Source organism: Elephantulus edwardii, unplaced genomic scaffold (assembly GCF_000299155.1).
Source record: "Elephantulus edwardii isolate Elephantulus edwardi_28Jun2011 unplaced genomic scaffold, EleEdw1.0 scaffold00015, whole genome shotgun sequence".
In the NCBI taxonomy this organism is placed as follows: domain Eukaryota; kingdom Metazoa; phylum Chordata; class Mammalia; order Macroscelidea; family Macroscelididae; genus Elephantulus; species Elephantulus edwardii.
Genome location: NW_006399765.1, coordinates 24,389,335 through 24,411,973, shown reverse-complemented (window position 1 = coordinate 24,411,973; position 22,639 = coordinate 24,389,335). Strand labels below are relative to the sequence as shown.

The 22,639-nt window shown below is 49.4% G+C and overlaps 1 protein-coding gene across 3 annotated transcripts in view; it reads left to right on the top strand.

Annotated features, from left to right (window-relative positions):
* The window catches only part of NFATC2 (nuclear factor of activated T-cells, cytoplasmic, calcineurin-dependent 2), a 196,975-nt gene that overhangs the window by 20,046 nt on the left and 154,290 nt on the right, over positions 1-22,639 (top strand). For 2 of the 3 annotated variants that reach the window (XM_006881641.1, XM_006881642.1), the window contains exon 1: positions 16-211. The exons of the other annotated variant lie outside the window; for it this stretch is intronic. In XM_006881641.1, the coding sequence (XP_006881703.1) occupies positions 79-211 (133 nt within the window). In that variant the 5' untranslated portion in view covers positions 16-78. Of the gene's footprint in view, positions 1-15; positions 212-22,639 lie in introns of those variants that run through there. 3 annotated transcript variants of the gene reach the window in all.

The following is a 22,639-nucleotide window of genomic DNA, read 5'->3' as shown; positions in this document are numbered from 1 at the left end:
CCGCCCTCCCCAGCCCCGGCCAGGGGCCCCGAACCCGGGTCGGAGGACGCCGAGCCTGCCCGCCCGCCGCGCGCCGCCATGGACGCCCGGGAGCTGCAGCCCGACCTCGACGGCGGGGGCGCCCCTGGCCACGAGCCCGGGGACGGCCCCCAGGACGAGTTCGACTTCTCCATCCTCTTCTATGACTATGACTATTTGAATCCCATCGAAGGTCGGTGGAGGCTCCCCGGGCCCCTGCCGGGCCCCGAGCCCGGGCTTGGCACTGGGGAGTGGGCCCAGGGCCCCTCTCGGCTCCAGATGCCGCTCTTCCTGGGGGAGGATACGGGTGGGAGACGTCCCCCTCCCTGCCCAGGTGATAGGCGGGGGTGAGGCTGTCGTAGCTGCTTCTACCTCTAGGGGGAGGCGGACGCACCTTGCCCCGTGTTGGGGCTGCAGGTTCGAGTTATTCGCGAGGTTTGCCTTCAGGGTCACTGTTGGCCAAGCCAAAGGGTGCAGGACCACGGCTGGGCCGGGGAGGCTGCACTGCTTTGCTTTTGAGGGGAAGAGATGAGGAAGCGAAGGAATTGAGTTTGTGGGGAGGGGAACCTGTGCGAAAGAGGTTTGAGCAGCACCTGATTATCAGGGCAGGTGAGGCTGCCCCCCAACCCCAGGCTCTTAGTAAGAATGTGCCCTTCTTAATAAGAACGGGCCAGGTCAGGGAGCCTGGCTTCTTGTCGACTTGGGGCTGACATGAAGGAAGAGGTTGTCTGCGTCGAATACTGAGGGTGGCTTGACTGTAGTTGGGAGGCCGGCCCATTTCCTCCCTGGGCCTAGTGGCTGCTATGTTCTCAACCCAGTCACCCCGAGCAGATCTGCTTGCACTTTTCGAAATGATGCAATCCTCGCGTGCCCCTGGCCTGTGATAGTGTGTTAAGGGCGTGCGTGGGGAGCTGGTGCGGGGATCCCCAAAAGACGCTATTCCTGCTTTACTGATGGCCAGTCTGCACCTCCAAGTGGCCCTGTGTCACGGGGTTGGGTACTTCGCCAAGTTGCGCCAAACTCATGGATCACCGTGTAGCAGGGGCTTCAGCAGAGAGGGGAGGAGTGAGCTGGGGCACACGCGAAATCGCTGTTTTTATGGTGAGCGGGTTGTCCTGGAAAAAAACACACAAATCCCAACCAGGCTTCCTGATTTTTGACTGTCCTGCCACTCCGTGCTTTGCTGGCTGCTGGCCTGCAGTGGGGGTAGGAAGGGGCAGGGAGCCCGGAGGGTAGGGGGAAGCCTTTCGGGTACCTGGTAGCTTGCTTTTTCCGCTGTGTCCTGTCCCTCTTCCCCCCCGCCCCCAGTGTGTCTCTTGGCAACCCTAGGTGAGGGTCTTAACTTATAACTTGAGGTCTACCCTTGGTTTAGAGACCCAGAGACAGTAATTAGTAATCATTGGGCGTTTGGCTGGAGATGGAAGTAATTAGGAGACTGGTCTTCTCGAGTTGCAATCTGGAGCCCATCGTTCTCTTTGAAAAGATACAATTAAGGATCTGCAAATGATCCCGCTCCCATCACTGGCCTTTGTGTTGGTTAAGATTAAAGTCATGTTTTGCAGGGAACTAATACTTCCACCCCTCCCAGATTCCCAATCAGCTAACATTTTTTTAATTATTGAAAACATTTTTTCTCTTTTATTTTTTTTTAGGAGGGATTTCCGGGGGAATAGTTTCCAAGCCAAATCTGATGGGAGGCACTTTTTATAGTTTTTCTTGGCACGTGGGGCTTGGTGGTTGCCATATGGGGTGTCTGAATGACCACAGTGAAATGCACTGGAGACCCTCCCTCCTAACTCTCCCCCCCTTTTAAATAAACTTTATTTTTTTAAGGACCATTTTCAGATTGACAGAAAAGTTGCAGAGGTAGTCGAGAGTTCATACTGTGTCCTCTGTTACTGATGGCTTGTCCTGGTGGTACAGTGGTCAGAGAACAGGAAGGTGGGGAGTTCCAGTCCACAAAACGCTCTGTGGGAGAAAGAGGAAGCTGTTTGCACTCCTTTAAGATTTACAGCCTCAGAAACCCTATGGAGCAGTTCTGCTGGGTCCTGCAGGGTCACCAGGGGCCAGAACCGACTGGGTGCAGCTGGTGTTTTGTATGGTGCATTTGCCACAGTTAATGATGTGATGCTAATGCGTTACTCTTCTCTAAAGTCAATACTTCGTTGAAATTTCTTTTCGTTTTGACCTCATGTTCTTTCCCTGGCCCAAGACGCCCTCAGAGGTATCACCAGACATCTAGCCAGCATGCTTCCTTACGTTTCTCTTGTCTGTGATACTTCCTCAGATTTTATTTCTTTAACTGTTTATTGTGGTTCGATTGAAGGTCTCTAGCACAGCTTGGTTTCCCATTTAGCCATTTCTGCACGCTTTGTTTTAGGACGTTGACTGCAGTCTCCACTGTGTGACATCACTCTTGTCCATCTCCCTGTGGGGCCTCTTTCCATCAATCCCTCCTCTCTCTTCTCCCTCCTGAGTGTAACTCATGGTCACTGTCTACCCTTGGGTCATGTGGGGTTGAAGGTGCCAGGGGCAGAATTCCTGTCCTCGTATTATTGTTCATCTTGTAAATCCGTCCCTTATTTGGCTCTAAGCTCTGTTACAGCAGTGACTTTAATTCCAGAGTCAAAGGGCAGCTAAGGTCCGTGGTCTCAGGGGTCCAGCAGTCTCCATCAGACCAGTAAGCCTTGGCCATTCCTGTGATTTTTGACTTTTGGTCAACACTTATCTTCTACCCTGAGACTTTGCTTGTTTTTGGTGACTTTTACAGTGTTGACAGCATCATAGACTATCCCTCCGGTAGGGTTTGTTTCATGTCTTTCTTGTGGTTAGATTGATGTTATGGCTTGTTGAGCCAATGCCATTCTCATCAGGAGCCTTGATGGTGCAATAATCAAGGCACTCTACTATTAGTCAAAAGGTCAGTGGTTCGAACCCATCAGCTGCTCTGTGGAAGAAAGATGTGGCAATCAGCTTCTGTAAACATCTCTCCTCATGAAGTTGAAACTGACTCCTAACTGACAGCGGGTTTCCGAGGCCATAAATGGCGCAGGAGGAGACTTCACATCTCTCTCCCAGGAGCCGCTGGTGAATTTGAATCACTAGAGATTCAGGGCCTTTGGGATGCCAGTCCAACTCCCTGCGGACTCTGCCATCGGAATTAACAGCCTTGGAAACCTGTGGGCAGTGCTGTTCTGGTCTGTCAGATTGTTAGTCTGAGTCAGCCTGGCAGTGGGTTCAGTATTTTGGTTTGTCTGTTGTCTCTCCGTATCGTGGGTCCCTCCTCATACCTTCAGGAGTTCTTGTTGATACTGACCTGAGTCACCGGGCCGGGGAGTGTCCGTCAGGTGGCTCCACCATGCTCTCCTCGCCCTCTTTCTTTCTTTGGAAGGAAAGGGTCCTAGACCTCCACACGTAAGGAGTGGGAAGTTGAGCTCTGGAGTGTGTGGAAGGACGAGCCTTGGCTGTGGGAGGCCGGCCGCCGAGAGTCGGGATGAGAAAGCACAGTGTGACCCTTGAGAGGCTGCAGCGAGGTGTTCGCGATGTGGTCCGGGCTCTGGCGTAGCTGTGTCAGCAGCTGCTTTGCGGCTCCCCGAGGCCAAGACCAGCCTTATCTTGCTCTGAGCTTTGTGCCCGATGACAATCTATTGCTGATAGGCGTGGGCTGTCTTCCTCTTTTTACTTTTGTTTTGGAGTTTTAGTAATAAAGTATTAAAAAAAAGGGCTCTATCTGGTGGGCCTACAGGGGAGAGGGTGAGTTCTTGCTGTGTCCCCCCCAAGTGTCCTGCTGCTTGTTGAAAGTGTTGGTTGGGGATGGTCCCTATGGGGACACATGTCCCCCCCATGCCCCCTCACACCCTGCTCCTGGATGAAGGGGTTAAAGAAGGTCCTTTTAGGGAAGGTGTCCCCCCAGACATCCTGCTGCTGCTGAAAGGCCTGGGAATGGCCTCTGTGGTGTCCTGCATGGGCACCACCGATGTGCCCCTGTGCACCACCAGGCCCAGCTGCCTCGTGTCCTCTGTCAGCTTGTACCGGTGGTCAGGGTCTCTCATGTATTTGAGGGTGCCGGCCAACATGAGATTGAGGCAGGGGTTGAACCCTTTCAGGATTCCCCTGGCTTTGTGGCCGCCTCGAACCTTCACTCCGATGGTCTTGATGTCCTTGGACAGGTCCAGGATGCCCTCTTCCTTTTTCTTCTCACTGCCATCTTGCTGTACCACACCGCTGTCAGCCGTCTTCCTCTTAACTTTGGGCCTGGAAGAAACCAAGGGCGAGAGTGACAGGACATCAGGGCTGTGTTGGAGGACAGCACGCTTGTTTTATGGGATTTGAGCAGAAGGCAGGCATTTATAAACTCCTGTGATGCTCCCATAACTCGTGGAGGCAGAGTCTGCTACTCTGTTTAATAGTGGAGAAAACGAGGACACAGAGATGAAGTAATCTTCCCAAGGAAGCAGAGCTGGTCAGTGACAGGGCCAAAGGATGAGCCTGGCAGTCTTACTCCAGACACTATTCTGAGAACACTGTTTATTATTATGAATTTAAATGAAAATTTAGAGAGACTTTGGATTTCCATTCATTGTTGCAGTTTTCTCCCTGCCCACCCCATCCCCCCCACTTCGCTCTTCTCCTTGAAAAGTAAAAGAAAAACTATTTGTTATGCAGTCCCTGCCCCCCCCAGGTCCACTCCACTGTGCAGCCTTCGTTCTTGACTCCTGTCATGACAAGAATACCTAATCACATATCCCTTTTCAACAGTTCTCTCCCTCTTCTGTTTCAATGCAGTATATAAAATTTATCCCCTCTTTGTCTTCCCCCAACCCCGATGTCAGTCCCGTTTTACAACAGTGGCACCATGCAGTATTTGTCCTTTTGTGACTGAGATATTTCAGCATAATGCCCTCTAGGGTCGCCCGTTTTGAATAATGAGAACATTAAGAGGTCCCTTTATTTCATCATTGGATGACAGTCACATCTAAAATGGCCAGTATTTGAGGCTGAGATTGAAAACCTTCACTACCAGTGTGAGCTTGGGCAGGTAGGTGGTTTTAACTTTTTAGGCCTCTGTTTCCTTATCTGTAAAATGGTTGAAATCATGGTGGGTTTGTCTTGAGTTCATGGACCTGTGGAAATCAAGAGAACACAGTGCGTGGCGTTCCTAATACTTTATTAAACCTTTGCTTTTGTTAATAAGCCCCAAACCCCCTCATGCCCATTGCCATTACATTGATTCAAGTTCACAGAAACTCGATAGGACAGAGGACAACCACCCCATAAGGCCGTGATCTGTAGACAAGCAGGCAGCTTCACTTTTTCTGCCTTGGAGCAGCTGGTGGATTCAAACCACCAATGTTTTGATTATCAGATAAGAGCTTATCCACAGTACCACCAGGGCTCATAGCGTTTGTGAATAGAGGTGCTCAAGGAATGTTGGCCTTTCGTCATTTACTCATCCAGCTGTCTGTTGAGCACTTACTGATGATGTTTTTCCTGAGGACACCTTAGGAAGTGAGACTCGGCTCTTCTCATCATTGAAGGGGGCCTCTAGGTGTTTTCTCTGATGTGGTTGCATTGACTTAATACATATATACGTCTAGTCAAATGTCCCGTAACAGTGGAGATGGTGGACTTCTAGTCAAATGTCCCATAACAGTGGAGATGGTGGACTTCTAGTCAAATGTCCTATAACAGGGGAGATGGTGGATTTCTAGTGAAATGTCCTGTAACAGGGGAGATGGTGGACTTCTAGTCAAATGTCCTGTAACAGTGGAGATGGTGGACTTTTAGTCAAATGTCCTGTAACAGTGGAGATGGTGGTCCTCCTTGCCTTACTGACCCTCACAGAATGTGTCTAGTGGTGACTTATAGGCGAGGATGGTAACAGGTCACCTCATATACTTTTAGTATGTGGTCAGGAGGGTCCAGTCCTTGGAAAAAGATGACATGCTGGAAAAGGTAGAGGGGTCAGCAGAAGAGAGGAAGACCTTCAGCGAGATGGGCTGGCATGGCGACCACCGCAGTGGTGGGGCTCGAGGAGGACAGACAGTGAGGATGACACAGGACAGAGCAGAGGACAGATGTGCTGTTTGTAGGGTCACTGTGAGTTGTCTACATGGTGACCCCTGACAGCAACCAAATCGTAATAGGACTGAGGTGTATGCTTTTTATGTCAAAATATTCATCTGCTTCTATTTTCTCAAGACTTTTTATTAGGACTGGGAGGGAAATTGTGTAAAAAAAAATGTAGCATTTGTGGAAAAATTAGTCTCTTCTCTTTAGATTTGTTAGTATGTTGATTTACATGAATAGATTTCCTAATATTGAAACATTTCTGTCCTATACCTCACTTGTCATTGGGTATTTTTTTAAATGTGGTGTTGGCATCTACTTGATCATAAAAAGCAATGCCAGCCATTGAGTTAATTCCATGTCCTTGTGACCCTGTAGGGAGCTCTGGTGGCCTAGTGGCAAGAAGCTGCGCTGCAATCCTGAAGGCACACGGTTCGAGGCCACCAGCAGCTCTGCAGGAGGAGGATGGGCAGTCTCCTCCCGTGAGATTAACTGCCTCTGAAAACTCGACGGAGAGTCAGCTCCGGGTCGGTTCTCACTCTTCAGTACACACAGCAAAGACCTTGTAGCACAGAACAGAACTGCTCTGTGGGCTTCCCAACGCTGTAGTATTTTGGAGGCCGACAAGCAGACCTTTGTCCACTAGTGACTGGTGAATTTGAACTGCTGACTTCTGACTTAGTGGCTCATTGTGTTAACTGTGAAACCAGCCATCTATTTGATAATACTGAATTTTTTCCCCGACGTTATTCATCAGTGATACTTGTAAATTTTTTTGTTGTGTCCTATCCAGTCTAGGTGTCTTCCTTTTTCAAATCTTGGGGATAGTGTATGTGGAATGGGGACACTGGTTTCTGAAGGTGGGGCGTAATTCTCTGTAAAGCACGTTGGCTTTTGGTGAGGTTGTTCCTTGAAAGCATCTCCTGTTGTGTCTTTGGACATTAGTCCGTTTAACTTTGTTTTTCTGCTGAAGTCAGTTTTGCTAACTGTTGCTGTTGTTAAGTGCCGTCCAGTCGTAGGCGGCTCATGGCGACCCTGGGAACCAAAGTCCTCAACACTTGTGTGACTTTCATCCTTTCTCCAGGTTCATAGGGTTTCCGGAGGCAAGCTGTTACAGAAGTGGATACCACTCCTCTGTCTTCATAAAAAGTGTCTATTTCCTCCATATATAAGCTTTCAAGATTTTTAGGTCTCAAGTTTTAGATTTTATTTTTCCTAGTGGGGTAGTAGCTCCTTGAGTTAGTGGAAGCCAGTTATAGATACACCCCCAAATGTGTACACTGTCTACACACCCTCACCCCAGATGCACCTCCCAGCACCTCTCACTGCATCCTCCTTCACGTAAACAGCATACATACTTGCCCATGCCCCAGGAGGGACCCCCATGTATGCACATTACACACGTGTATGTATTTTTTTATTGTATGTGCTGTCGAGTCGACTATGTCTCAGTGACCCTGTGAGCGATGGCTCTGAGCCCTGCCCTATCCTGAACCAGACTAACCATTTGACACGCCTGACCCCGTTGCAGTCACTCTGTCCATCTCATCCTAGGTCTTCCCCTGTGTGCTGACCTTCTACCCTTCCCAGCAGATATCCTTCTCCAAGAACTGGTCGCCCCAAAGTATGTGAGACAGAGCCACCAATATACATGTATATACACACCGTGGAACACAGGTACTGTGTCTGTACACACACGTCACATATCACACACACATCACAGACATAAATATGCCCACCACACACACTCGCCTTCTTCAGTGGCCCACTCCCTAATGTCGCCTGCTCACCAACTTAAGAACACCTGCTCTCAGTCCATTCACAGGCGACAATTAACATCGCATTCTTTCAACAAACACTTGGTGAATGCTGGTTCGGTGCCAGGCCCTGCGGGAGTCGAGCGAGGCGTTAGGTGTGGACCCTGCCCTTGTGTGGCCCCGGGGCTCATGTGGGAGTCGGTCTGGACAACAGAGCCAGCGGTGGGGCTTCAATGGTTCAGTGCTTACTAAAAATAGAGCTGTGTGCTCACCGGGCAGGGTGGCTCGGCACAGGTGCCGTCTGCGTGATGTTAGGGACGGGCCTTAATGAACCGCCTCTGGACAAATAACGTCTCCAGGTGCAGCTGGAGAGGTGGAGTGAAGGCTGGGATTGAGTACAGGCCTCATCAGGTAGACAAAGGAAGTGGGGATAAAGTGGCCTCAATCATTCTGTTAGGGAGCACACGTCACCCCAGGTCCCAAATGAAAGGTCCTCTGTTCTTTTGATGGGCCCCCGGGTGCTGCCAGCCAAGTGCTCGACTCCTCGCTCAAAGGCTGGCCACTCAGGCCCACCCGGAGGACAGTCGTGGCCATCGGCTTCCCAAAGTCACGTGGGGACAGTTCTACTCAGCACACATGGGGTCGTCATGAGTCGGAATTGACTTGACATTAGCTCACAAGTGTTTTATTACTTGTAGATTTGTACCCAAAATGAATGTTTCTTCCAACTTGAAAGCAGCACTTTTCAGATGGGGCCCAGGGCCTTGTAGACCTGTAAGGCGAGGAGGTTAAAAACTCTTGGTAGAGCCCATACTGCCGGGCTTTGCAAGAATCTCCTGGCTCCGTGCAGATCGTGAAGGTAGATTCCTTGGGGAACAGCATGGCAAAATTTGAACTTGGGATCCAGCTAGCACCTTCCATAAAATGTAGTCATTAAGAGGAGCAGGACCCCATCCAGAGCCACTGTTCCCAGCTCAGCCCAGTGTGTCCCCTGCACGGCAGTGTGGACATGGACCTCCCCAGCCCGCCCAGTGCTTGCATTTATGCAGGGATCGGTAGATTTGTATTTCCCTAAAGGCACAGGCAGCCAGTTTGAGTTCACGTTGAGCGTCCCCAGGAGTACTGCAGAAGAAAGGCCTGGCAGTTTGCTTCCGTGGAGTTTAAAATAAGGAAACCACTTCCTTCGAGTCCGTTCCAAGTCACAGCAAGCCACAGAGGAGAACCACTGCACCAGGTTTATACAAGTGTGACCCTGGGCTGACTGCCAGAACTTCCTCCTGAGATGCTATTGCTGGCTTCAAACTGCTGACGTTTCAGCTAGCAGTCAAGAACTTAACCACCAGTGAGCTCTGGAAACACAACCGGGGAAGCTCGGAGTGGGAGGACAGTTCTAACACGTGGGGTCACCAGGAGTGGAAATTGATGGCAAGGATTAGGTTTTCTGGTTTAATAAGACTGTTGATCGTGGGAGGAGGAAGGAGAAAAGATGAGTTTAGGTGAGAGTACTGCAAGTGTGTATGTTTCTCCCTTACATCCTGTGGGTTTTGGGGTGCATGCCTCTGTTACCCCAACTGGGGGGGCTGCTGAGTTGGCAAGTCCGACTACCAGAAATCTGCAAGTCCTGCCTGCAACTGGTACATCAGCCTCCTGCCTGGGGGACTTGAAAGTTTTTCTCTGAGAGATGCACAGGGTGTTGGACAGGACCTTGTTAGTGGCATGGTGATGGGCCCGTAGTTTTGGTCTTCTCTTTCTCATCTGTTAAATAGGCACGGTGAAGACTGGCTGGGGTTGAGGTGATGGAGAGGTGACACGCAGGGGCTGTGAAGGTCAGACGATGGCCTTGATGGTTCACTTCCAGGGGGCAGTGGCTCTTGGAGGGGATAGCCTCTGTCTTGAGTTTTGATGAGCCCTAACCCCGTAGCAGCTCTGACCCACCGATGGACAAGGCAGCGAAGGGCTCGCCGCCCTGCTAACTGGACAGGAGCCGCACATTGCTGGCTTGCATCCAGTGGTGCAGCCGGATATCTAGCCCTCCCTGTGTCTAGTTCTGCTTTCCAGTCTCTCGTCTGCCCCTTCAGCTCAGCTCTGAAGCTCGGCGGGCTGAAGTTCCTCTGGCTGCTTCCACTCTGGCTGGAGGCTTCCCCTGTGGCTACTACCTCTTGCAGAGGTGAGGGTCTCCCCAGGTGTGTGGCCCAGGTCCCCGGGAGCCCCCCTGAGCTGGAGCGGAGCATTGTGTAGAGGTGGCATGATGGGTGCTCTGTGGCTTCCTCCTAAAAAGGCACTTCCTCCTTCGCCCTCCGCAGCACAGGAAATAGCCATAAGCTACACAGAGCTCCAGCCAGACTCACTTCCCCAGGCTGGTTTGACGTGAGCTTTTTGCTGATTGTTGTGGAGGTGAGCTTGAAGGCAGGAAGACCCCAGCCCGGGCACCCTTCCTGGGAAGGTGAGAGGCTGGCTGCTCCCTGCTTGGAACTGAGCAGGAGGAAATGCTCGCTGACTTTCTGAGCTTTTGTTACACATTTTCCCTAAAATGTGCAAAAGCTGGGACAGGGATCTGATTCGCTCCGTGTGGCCATCACCCAGTTTTAACAGTTATCAAGAGGCCAATTTTATCGCCGGTTCCACCTCTACATTCTCCTTCTTCCTCCTAATGACTTTAAAATGTGAATCCCAGAAACTGTCAGCTTTCCTCAAGGAATAGATGATTACAAATCTCTAAAAGATAGAGCCTGAAAGGAATCCTAATACCTTTATCAATTAATAAAAGGACCGTTGTTACTTAATATCACATAGCCAGCATCTGGACGTACCTGCTTGTTGTACAAAAATATCTTTTTTTTTTGCAGTTAATTTGTTTGCATCAAGATCCAAACAAGGTCCTCACATTTTACTTCAATGGTGTGGCCGTGAATTCTTTTGTTCAATTAGAAATCCCTGTCACTTTTCCCCTCTTGCCACTTGTGCAAGAAAAAAGGATTGCCATCTAGTAAGAACTGACTCACAGCTGGTCCTTGGGCTGCTTTCCCGGAGGCTGTAAATTGCACGAGAGGAGATTTCACACCTCTCTCCCTTGGGGGAGCTGGTGGGCACTGCCTTTGAGTTACTTAGGCAGCTCCCTATGATCTGGGCCACCAGAGCTCCCTCGTGTCCCCCACATCCTGTGTTTTACCAGCTGCATCCCTGTAATGTCTTTTAACAAGTTCTTTTGCCTTTATCTCTTACCAGCTGGAATTGAGAGCTAAAGCCCTGTGTCTTGGACCATTAATTTAATACGTTAGAGTCCCCCCTCCCCCCCGCCCTCTGCTGCCCTTCACTCTTTACAAAAGAAATATACCAAAGGCAGGCACCTCCTCACAGAGCTGGGAGATTGCTTTTCCTGAGTTGGCATTTAGACTCTCTCTGCCTTCTAATTTGAGGTTTTGGGAAAGAACTTGCTCTCAGCTGGGTCTGTTTTAGTTAATAAAATGCATTTCTCTGAGCCAGCCCTTCCCCTGTGAATTTTAATCGAGCCGTGCTTTGGTAAGCTTTAGGGGAGAAAGTGGCAGGCTAGGCCCAGGATTTATAAAGGCCTTTATCAAAACAGACCTGCTCGGGCATGCCTGCAAATAGGGGCGATGTTAAAGGGGAAACGAAACATTTTAAGTCTGAAATGCCTGCAAAAGTTATTTTAAATATAGGAGAAAGGGACCATTTACCCATGGAGTGCTTAGAAAGTGGGCTAGGGGTTGAAATCCGCAGTGGGTGACATCACCCTCCTGTTGCCATGGAGACAAGCGGGGTGCCATTAATGACCAGGGTTGGCAGGGGCCACTGATTAAGTGTGCTTGCCACTAGGAACGTGGCACTGAAATGGAAACTGCCGGGGAAAGGGGTAAACAAGGGGCTGCCAGTCACTTTGGGCTTAATTTCACATCACTGCCCCTGGCCAAGCGTTAGACCGGTCCCCTGGTCTTTAGGGGGAAGTTTCCACTGGGATTTTAAGTTGGCTGAAAGAAAAATGGAAATCAGGTTTTCAAGCCATGCCAGGGGTGGGTCAGAACCAACAACAAGGGGTGAAGCCGTCTGATGTGGCCGGTATAGGATGAGGAACGGTGGTCTCTGCTCTGTGGGTTGGAGGATGAAAAAGAAGGGTGGGCATCGCCTACCGCAGGCCCCTTGCAGGGCCAGGCCAGAGTGGGTTTTGCTGTGGCAGGCTTGTTTCTGAGGCAGATTATCTGCGATCTATTTCTGGTTAATTCTCCTGACCAGCTCTTTCCTTCTCCTTTTGATGAGGAAGCTACCGGAGCCTGGCTCATCACTGTTCATAGTCAGGGGCTCTCTTCTTGTCAAAAAGGGACCCTCTTGAAATGTCACGTTTACCACAAATGACCATTTTCTTAAAATGTTGGGACAAAGAAATGATAAATTCATACGTGAACCCATTGTCTGAGGTGGTTTCTGACTCTTGGCAGCCGGCGGAACTCACCAGGTGATCTCCCGGACCCCAGACTTGGGGAAGCACTATGCTTCATCGTTTTCTTGCAGAACGGCCACTAGGTTTGAACCACCAGATTTTCAGTTAGCAGGTAAGCTCTTAGCCATGGCGTTGCTAGGTCTAATCGGAACAACAGAGTGCTTAAAACCATTTGCCATTGAGTCACTCCAACTCACAGTGACCTTGTGTATCAGAGACGCATGCACTATAGTGTTTTCAGTGGCTTATTTTTTGGAAACCGATTGCCAACCCTTTCTGCCAAGGCACTTCCAGGAAGACCTGAACAGTCAACTAGTTAGTTAATAGCTGAATGTGTAACCGTTTGCACCACCCAGGACTCCAGTATGCCCATAAAATAACAAATCAGCTGTACACAGTGAGGCTGAATCTCAGATGCCGTCTTGGGGTAAAGAAAGTGATGCTGGGTAGCACATTCTGTGCAATTTCATTTATGTCAAGTTCAAGAACAAGTGCCACCAGACTACGGTGAAAGCATCAGGCTAGTGGGTCCCCCTGAAGGAAGGTTACAGACTGAGTGGAACCACAATGGCAGATCTTTCTGGAGGGCTGTAAATGCCCATTTTTGTTAAGCTGGGAGCATGCATGAGTGTGCATGTGTGAAAGGCCTGAGATGCATTAACGTTGGTGTATTTTTCTGCATGTGCATCGTACCTCGGTTTGCATCCCAGCTTGACCCCTGACTGGTTCTGTGACATGGGACCAATCCCTGCATCCCTGAGCCCTCAGCTTCCTGCTCTGTAACTTGGCGGTGTTGACAGTCGCTGCCTCCCCATTGCTGTGGCCTCCGGGGAGGGACACTGGGGATTTATGTGAAAGCTGCACTGTGAGTGTCAGCTATCCCAATGGATGACAACAAGAAGGCTCAGGAGTTCACATTTGTTTTTGGAAGTACATCAGAACATAGGGAGTCCAGTAGGTTCTGCATGTTTTGTTCAGCAGCATTGTTTACATTCTTTGGGTTGTGCAAACATTCTCATTTTCACAACCACTCCTTTCCCACTGCCCCCCAAGCGTCCTGTCTAGCCTCTTGAGTTGCTCTTTGCAGTGGGTGCTCCGATAGGCTGTTTTTTTAGGTGCTGGAACCACACGGGAAAGTGGGAAGGCCCTGTAACTTGGTGTCAAACCAGTGAGAAGATTCTTTGCAACCCTACGTGAGTGTGGGTGGAGGTGAAGCGTCTCCTCTGTCACCTGCCTGGGCCCTGCCACCCCTCAGTCATCCAGAAGCTGAGTTGAAGGCTTGTGGGCTGCTCGGAGATCCCATTATGTCCCTCCGCCCTCCGCCAAAGCAATACGTGTCAGCGTTTGTGGGCATGTGCCTTTGCAGACAGCTATGCCAGCAGCCAGTCTGCAGGCATGTGGCTTGCAAACCATTCTGGGTCCGGGTCCTGGGCGCCTGGCCTGATGGCAGTCTGCCTGGGAGGCAGCACCAAGCCTGCTGTTGTGGCCGTCTGGTGAAGGCAGACGGCTGTCTTTCCTGGACAAGGTCAGCAGAGAGTGACGGTCAAGGTTGCTTTTTCCAGTGATTCTCCTCTGACGAGACAGGAAGGCCTACTGCCTGCCAGCCCTCCCTGGACCCGATGTCTCTCTGCAAGGAATTTGTCCTTGGTGCCTCCCATCTGTCTGTGTCACCGCTGAATGAAGGGTGTGACAGCTTGATTCACCATGTCTTTAACACATGAGTCATTGATGGGGAATCTGGTGCCTGTTGTGTGTGTCTGCATGGGGAACAGTAAAGGTTTTGGGGGGTTTTGGGGGGAAGCTGGCTGAGAGCTGAATTTATGACAAGAATCCCATTTTCAGTTTTCCATACAGGTTCAGTCTTATCTTTGCATGAGCTTGAAGGACATTTATCCACATTCTGGTTTCTCCAGGCACATCCTTGCAACCCCCACCGCGCAGGAAATGTCCTGAACCGTCCAGGCCGTGGGAAGCAGGTTTGCTTTCCCTGCCTTCGCCCGTTTGCTCAGGCTGCGTATGTGCAGGACCAGCCTCCTGTGGCATCCTTGGCGTTGCCATGACAATAGACTGTGATGTCTCAAACCCCAGGCCTGGGATGCCACACCACCTCAGGGTGTGAGTTCACTGCGTGGCGGGGGTGAGCCATCTTGGACAAGGACAGGCCACAACTCTGTGGCCTTGCTGCCAGCCCACAGTGTGCCCAACCCCCAGCAGTGCCCTCACCCAGCCAGCCAGTCTCCGGCTTACCATCGAAGCCCCTCTCCCCACCCCCGCCCCCCAGGACAAACATCTCCTGCCGCTTCCCGAACTGGGTTTCTGTTTTGGTAGCTCCTTCCTGCTTCCCGAAAATTCCACCCCCTGGTGGTTCTAGAGAAGGTGACTCCCTCGATGTTCCTTTTTTTTCAGAAGTGGCCTGTTGGATGGGCAGACCGACTCTGGCCATCTCAGTGGGGTATCTGAGAGCCAGGAGACTGTGAGCGCCTTTGAGAGAGCAGGGACTGGCCAGGGCCGAGCTGTACCCTGCTGTGATGATTTTTTTTTTTAAACCGATGATTTTTTTTTTTAAACCATTGACTCAGTCCTGGGACAGACTGAAGGGGTGAGAACATTCCAGAAGAAAGGTATCGGTGTTTCCAGTTGGCACACAGCCTGCTTCCCAGGTGAAGTGGCAGCACTGGGCCCCTAAGAGTTCCTACTCCAGGGGGAACCTCATTTCCCTGTAGGGTTGAGGCAGCACCCTCTGCACTGCCCCTTTGCAGAGGACAGGTGAGTACAGTGGTTAGGGAGCAGGGGCGGAACTTGGCATGACTTCTCGGCTCTGCCGTGTGAGCTGTGTGACCTTGGGCTTATTACGAGCCTCCCTGAGGCTTCATCTCCACATCTGTGAAGCACAATCACCTGCGTTTAGGGTCCATGCGAGGTGAGCATGTTAATGCACGTAGATGTATCTGGGGCTCCTGATACACAGTAAATAGCAGAGGTGGACCAGGCGTTATAGGTGTGTTACCGCAGGACTGCTTGGGTAGTCCTTACCATTTTAGTAAGAGTTAGTTGACTATCTTCCAGGTAGACCAGAGAGGAGAGCGAGTCTAGGAATAGAAGGGACATTGGAGGTCTTCACCCAGTTCACATAGTTCCCGAAGGCCAGCATTCCCAAAGTGCTGGGCAGTCTGTTTTTTTCTTTTATTTATTATTATTATCATTATCAATTTTAATGAAAATTTACAGAAATTTTGGATTTCCATTCATTCATTCATTCATTGTTGTACTTTTCTCCCTGCCCACCTCTCCCCTCCAGTTCGTTCTTCTCTTTGAAAAGTAAAAGGAAAATTCTTTCATTGTTTTACAGTTCCTCCCCCCAGGCCCACTCGACGATGCAGCCTTCCTTCTGGACTCCTGTCATGACAATAATACCTAATCATATATCCCTTTTAGTTTTCTCCTTCATCTGTTTCAATGCAGTTTACATTATTTATCCCATCTTTCTCTGTCTCCCCCCAACCTCGATGTTAGTCCCGTTTTACAGCAGTGGCACTATGCAGTATTTGTCCTTTTGTGACTGAGATATTTCACTCCACATAATGTCATCCATTTTGAATAATATTTCACGAGTTCCTTGTTTTTCAGTGCAGCATAGTATTCCATTGTGTGACTATACCAGAGTTGCTCTGTGCATTCGTTTGTTGATGGGCACTTAGGTTGTTTCCAGCTCTTGGCTATTGTGAACAAAGCTGCAATAAACATGGGTGTGCAGATATCTGCTTGGGTGGCGGTTATGGTTTCTTTGGGGTATATTCCAAGTAGTGGGATTCCTGGGTCAAATGCTACTTTATTTTTATGAACATTTCTTCCTCCCTCCCCTTTAAAAAAAGAAAAAAAAAAGCTGTTGAGGGCTAGCGTGTGCTGCGTCAGCCAGCTAGAGGAGAAAGCCGCATGGAGGTGCAGATTTTCCCTGCAAAGTCCATCCTTTCTCACCACCATCACGTAAGGACAGGCCCATGTACTTGTTTTCTGCTGTGACTTGGGTGACAGTTTGCAGAGCAGATTTGTGTTCACTTCAGCAGCTTACACACACACCTTGTGTCCTTGTGACGCCAGTTGCTATTCGCTCCATGCACTTCCGGCTCCTCCCTGGCCTCCCTGTTTCCAGCCTGTCTTTTCCTGCCTTCTGAGCTCTTTCTGGGCAGAGATGCTGCTCCCCTCGGCCTTGCTGGGGTCATCATTCTGCGTGGTACGTTCTTCATGAGTGGTGGTGTTCACTTTACAGCCCTGTGTGCCATTTGGCTGCAGGGTAGTCCTTGGGCGTGGGTTCGGTTCCAGACTTGCTGGGTGTCTGGACCTGCAGTCCCGAGGCTTCGTCAGTCTCTGTCAGACAGTACGCCTGGTATTTTACTTATGATTGTGAACTGTGGGGTCTCTATCTCCTCTTCCATCTGGGACCCTTGGCCCTAATTAGAGCAGGTGGTCTTGGTAGCAGGGCACCATCTAGTTCTTCTGTCTTGAAGCGGTGGCTGAGGTGTGCATGGTCCATTAGTCGTTGGGACTTGTATTAACTCCTTTATGTCTCTGATTTTCCAGAAGACTTCTTGCTTAAGCACTTTCTCTGTGCAACTTGAACTTGGGTCAGTTTAGGCTACCTGCTCACAGTGTGCTCCCCCTCAGGTGGGTGTTGGTAGCATCTTCCTTTTTGTGTTGGAGGTGAAGATGCTGCAAGACTCATAGCTGGTGAATGATGGCTTAGCTGTGGTCCCCAACACCGTGACACCTTCCTGATGTGGCATCTAGAATGCATCATGAGACCCACTGCTGATCAGGGCTGGGGCCCCTCAGCAGTCTCTTCTGTTTGCAGGTGGCCAGGGCTCTCCCCAGATAGTCACAGGGATGCAGTACTGGGCTGGATACCTGAGAAGTGCACGAAAGGGGGTGATAGCAGAGAACTTGGAGATGTCGGCTGTAGAAGGGAGGTACGTGCTGAGGCTGCTGGGGAGACGCCTCACTTGTGAATCATTTCGGGTTCGAGAGCTGACTCATGAGTTGATGGTGCCAGTGGGCGCAGAGAGAGGCCTGTGCGGGCCGTGCGAGGTCCGGAGCTGCGGTGACGCTCAGCGGGGCGTGACTCTGCAGCGCGGGGGGAGCTGGGCAGTGTCTGGGGACAGTTTGACCATCACATCACGGAGAACCTAGAGCAGCAGCCCTGACTCCTCACTCTCCCATGTCTGATTTCTTAAGTTCAGGCCGGGTACCTGCCATGGCAGGTAAGAGGACTTCAGGTGGTCCACTGGCTTATGAGTACAGCACACACAAAAGCTTCAGCTCCTTCCCACTTCTCCTTAATTTAGAATTATCAGGAATGAGACTCTCATGTGAACTACTGTGTCTTTAACACCCTTCTGATACTTCGCATTCTTTGGCTTCTGGCCCCAGGCTTCTAAAAAAGAAAAATAAAAGTAGTCCCTCTAGGATCCTGGAGATGCTCCCGTCTTGAATGTGGTGGTGGCTACGGGCCACCATTGTGCTTTGGTACCTTTGCGTTGTTTGACTCATGGTGACCCTGTAGAGTGAAGTGTCCCACAGCAAATCACCGAGTCTTTCTCCTGAGGAAGCACTGGCTGGGTTTGAACCATCACCTTTTTTTTTTTAAAATTTAATAAAAGTTTACAGAGACTTAGAGTTTCCAGTCATTTATTGTTGCACTTTTCTCCCTGCCTACCCCCACCCCTCTAATTCATTCTTCTCCTTGAGGAGTAAAAGAAAAACTTTCATTGCTTTTTAATCCCTCTCCCCAAGTCCACTGCACTGTGCAGCCTTCATTCTGGACTCCTGTCATGCCAATGATACCTAACCACATATCGCTTTTAAACAGTTCTCTCCCTCATCTGTTGCAATGCAGTATACATCATTCCTCCCCTCCTTCTCTGCCTTCTCAACCCCAATGCCAATCCTACTTTACAACAGTGGCCCTATGCAATATTTGTCCTTTTGTGACTGAGATATTTCACTCAGCATAATGTTCTCTAGGGTCCTCCACTTAGCATAGTATTTCATGAGTTCCTTGTTTTTCAGTGTTGCATATTATTATTGTGTGAACATACCAGAGCTGCTCTATCCATTCATTTGTTGATGGGCACTTGGGTTGTTTCTAGCTCTTTGTTATTGTGAACAAAGCTGCAATAAACATGGGTGTGCATATATATGCTTGGGTGGCAGTTATGGTTTTTACCACTAGCCTTTCTGCTGGCAAAATGCATTGAAGTCATCGTTTAAGATCTCCATATGCAAATTATATCTCATTTAAAAAAAGTCTGGGGGGTGGGTAAGTAGGCCATAGTCTCTAAGCCACGATGTCTCTTCTGATTTCAGTACATTTTATTTTTATTGTATTTTTACCCGACCTTCTATTCATGGAGTTGACATTGATTTTCCATTCACAGTAGTGGTGTAAAGCTTCCTAAACCACCCCCCCAAAACTCAGACAGAATATTAAAGAAATATGAGCTCGCCAAAATAGAAATATTAAGTAAATAATATTTACAGCTGGTACATGGATATAGCAATGCTCCTGCAAGTGTTAAGAAAAGCAAGACTTTTGGAAGTCCTCCTGAGAAAATGTGGTGGTTCTGACGTGGAGCTAACTTTTCTTTTTCCCGAGCTGGGTGGGCAATGTCTGGAAGGAGTTGTTTGCAAGCGTGGCAGTGGTGGGAGGAGAAGTAACGAGCAGTCTCGGTTACTTAAAGGACTATTTTAATGATGTGCCTTTTTAAAAAAAAAGTTTTCTTCTGATACTTGCTGCCAAAAGCCCAGAGGACTAAGCGCTTTAGATGATTATAAATTATCTTCATATTCCCTGCTTGCTGTTAAGCTTTCAAAATCTTGGAGGGGGGGGAACAGAAAATAAAACCACTACTGCTTCTGAGTCGAAGCGAACTGCTGCTTCTGAGTTGAAGGGAACACAGCCCATTTGCAAAGTGGAGTTTTGTGTGTTTAAAGGCTCTTGGGTGTTGAGGCCACGTGTGCTCAGGGTTGTTGCAGCTGGGCCTTTTCCTATCAGCCCTGAGGGTGTGTTCCTGATAAGATGCACTTGTTCTGATAAAGCTGGATTTTTTTTTTTGCTCTGACACTGTGTGTGTTACCCTTCGCTGGGTTTCAGGGTAGTGGGTTCCCATGGGTTTGATGTTGCTCTATTTTGTCCTGGATTAAAACTCTGTGCTTGGAGACCTCGGAAAAGCTGCGTGCATGTGTGCACATTTAAATACAGTTTTATAGTAAGCTGTGACTTCGAAAGAACCCAGGCCGTACTGATTTTTGTGTAAAGAAGCTAAAAGAAAATGGAAGGGTTTCTGAGCTGGAGCAGTGACGGGCTCGTCCAGTGTAACACACTCTGTTCCGGTTGAGAAGCCGGATACCTCCAGTCGGTGGGGGCGGTGCCTTTCCAAGGCCACAAGCAGACCAGTGGCTGAGCCGGACTAGGATCTGCATTTCCTGTCTTCTCAAGTCTTACATGACTACCTAGCATGCTCTGCCACTTTCCCACCATCACTTTTGAAAGGAAAACAGTTGTTTCTTTTGGGAATAAGCAGTAATCCTGCGTGCTAAAAATGGAAACGACACAGAAAACCATCCGAATCAGTTGCCATGGAGTTGATACCACCTCCTGGCAATGCCGCGTGTGTCAGAGGAGCACTGAGATCCGTCACGTCTTTGTTGTGGTTGTTATGTACCATAGAGTAGGAACTGACCCATAGCTGACCCTCCGGTGGGTTTTCAGAAGCAGGTAATCACATGGGAGGAGATTGCCCATCCTTCTACTGTGGAGCAGCTGGTGGCCTTGAACCTCGTGCCTTCAGGATTGTGGCACAGCTTCTTGCAACTAGACCACCAGAGCTCCCTATCCAGTCTTGAGTGGCTGCTTTTACAGCAGTAGATGGCCAGGCCTTTCTTCTGAGGTATTGCTCAGTGAACTTGAACCTCTAATCTTTTGATTAGTTGGCTACATGCTTACCTATTTGTGTCCCCTCTACTGACATCTAAATAGTTTCCCTACCTGGGACAAGTTACTGTTCTTTGTAACTTCCAGAAGAAACCTGTACCCCAGCAGTGTGCGTGTGTGTGTGTGTGTGTGTGTGTGTGTGTGTATTTAGAGATGCTCATTTTCTGTTCTCTTTATTCTGTGCACAAGCTTAGACACCTGACCTCTTTCCATTAACACTGTCTTGCTGGCGATTCTATGACAGTGAAAGCCTTCATTATGTGTTCTAGTTCTGTAGTATTCCAAGCAGCGAGTAAAGAAGAATTTAAGCCATCTCCAACCAATGAATGTTAGGTTGTTTCTTTGTAGTGCACATGGTTAAGTGCTCATCTGTGAGCTGATAGATTAGGGTTCAAACTGACCCAGAGTCAACTTGGAAGACAGACCCAGGGATCGGCTTCTGAAAGGTCACTGTCTTAGAAACCTCACCGGGAGTTGTGCTCTGCGCATGGAGAGTCTCTGAGTTGGAATCACCTGACTGGCAGCTACCAAAGTGGTTTCTAGTCTTTTGATAATTTGCGTTGCTACAGTGATTTGTCTGTATGCCACCAGCTTTGCTCTTGTGGACATAACTCTAGGAAGAGCTTAATAGTAGCATTGCTTGACTCCAAGATTATGTGTGTTTGGAATTTTGATCAATGTTACCAAATTAACCTCTCTGGAGATTGTGTCTTTATATTTTGGAGCTGGGTGCTAAAAATCTTTGAATATGTAAACATTTTTATATAGATTTTTATTTTTATTTTTTTTTTACAAACTGTCACCTGTCATTTGTTGGCCAGGCCCTTTTGGAGGTGCTAAGGATAGAAAGGGAGCAAGGGAATCATCATGAAATGTACTGATTTGTGGAAGTGAGACTAGAGATTGGAGGGGGAGAGATGAGAAACAGTAACTTTACATTGGCTTAATTGGGATTGTGAGAAGCACTTGGACAGAACAGGGAAGTGGGAGTGGGCGGGATTAAGGGTGGAGCTAGTGAGACAGAAGGAACCATGTGTACAAAGGTCCCGGGGCAGATGGAACTGGGCGCTTCGGATGTATGGAAAGCCGGCTGGCTTGGCTAATGTCCAGAGAGATGAGCGAATAGAAAGTGACAAGACTGGAGGGGCAGGCAGGACCTGCCTGGCAGGTCTTTACACGTTTACCTGTCAGTCTTTACTAAGAGTGGGGGCAGCCACCTTTGGGTTCTCAGCTGCGCCGGGCACAACATCAGAACCCAGTGACATCAGCCCAGCTACACTGGTGTTCCCTCCAGGATGACCCGGAAAAGGCCACCTGCCAAATCCCTCCAACTCCTGAGGCTGGAGCCAATCACACACCTCTAGGAAGAGGGCCCCTTTCTAGGCGGGCAAGCTCTTGAACTTGAGTCTTTCATTGAATTATTCATTGAGCCAGTTTACAGAAGGCCTGTAAGTGGCAGATGCTAGGCTAGGTACTTGGCAAACAACGACGAACCACAGAAGATGTGGTTCCAGCCCTGGTGGAGATCTGGGTCCAGGGCTCACTCATCATCATGGAGTTGGAACCAGCTTATCGCTGACCCTCCAGCGGGTTTCCAGAGGCTGTAAATGGCATGGGAGGTGATTGCCCATTTTTCTCTTGTGAAGTCGCTGGTGGATTCAGACTGCCTGCCGTTAGCTCTTGACAACACAAGTCCCGGTCAACCGGGCTCCCTCGTGGATAGTGCAAGGGTTGCCAGTTTGTTCTGAAAGGACCAGATAGTTCCTCTTTGGGGCTTTGAGGATTAAGGTTGCAGATAGTCAGCTCTGTTGCGGTAGCAGGATAGTAGCCTTAAGACTGTGTATAATGGGTGTGGCTGTGCTGCAATAAAACTTTATTGACAGATCGATCTGTGGGCCAGATAGGACCCGAGAACTGACTGTGGTTTGCTGATGCCTCATCTACTGGGGATGAGATGCTCTAAACAGAAAATATTTGATGTAATTCTGTTACTAACAGGTACCCGGAAGAGATAACAGGGAAGAGGGGTTGAGAGTGACATGGGGTGGAGGTTCTCTTTTTGATGAATCGGTCCAGGGGAAGTCTTGGCTGAACAGACACGTGAAGAAATTAAGAGGAGAATGAAGATGTTACTAGGCTACGAGTCTCCTTCTAGAGTACTCTAAGACAGGAGTGTGTGTGATGGATAGTGACAATGTCCCCAGAACTGGGAAGGACTGAGGAGAGAGAGAGGCAGGGGTGAAGACAGGTTGGGGCCGGGCAACAAAGTGTGCTCACAGGTTCGGATTCCGTGAAAGCTTTTGCAAATGGGCATGAGACTGGATGGAGAACAGACCACAGAAGGAATAAGGTGGC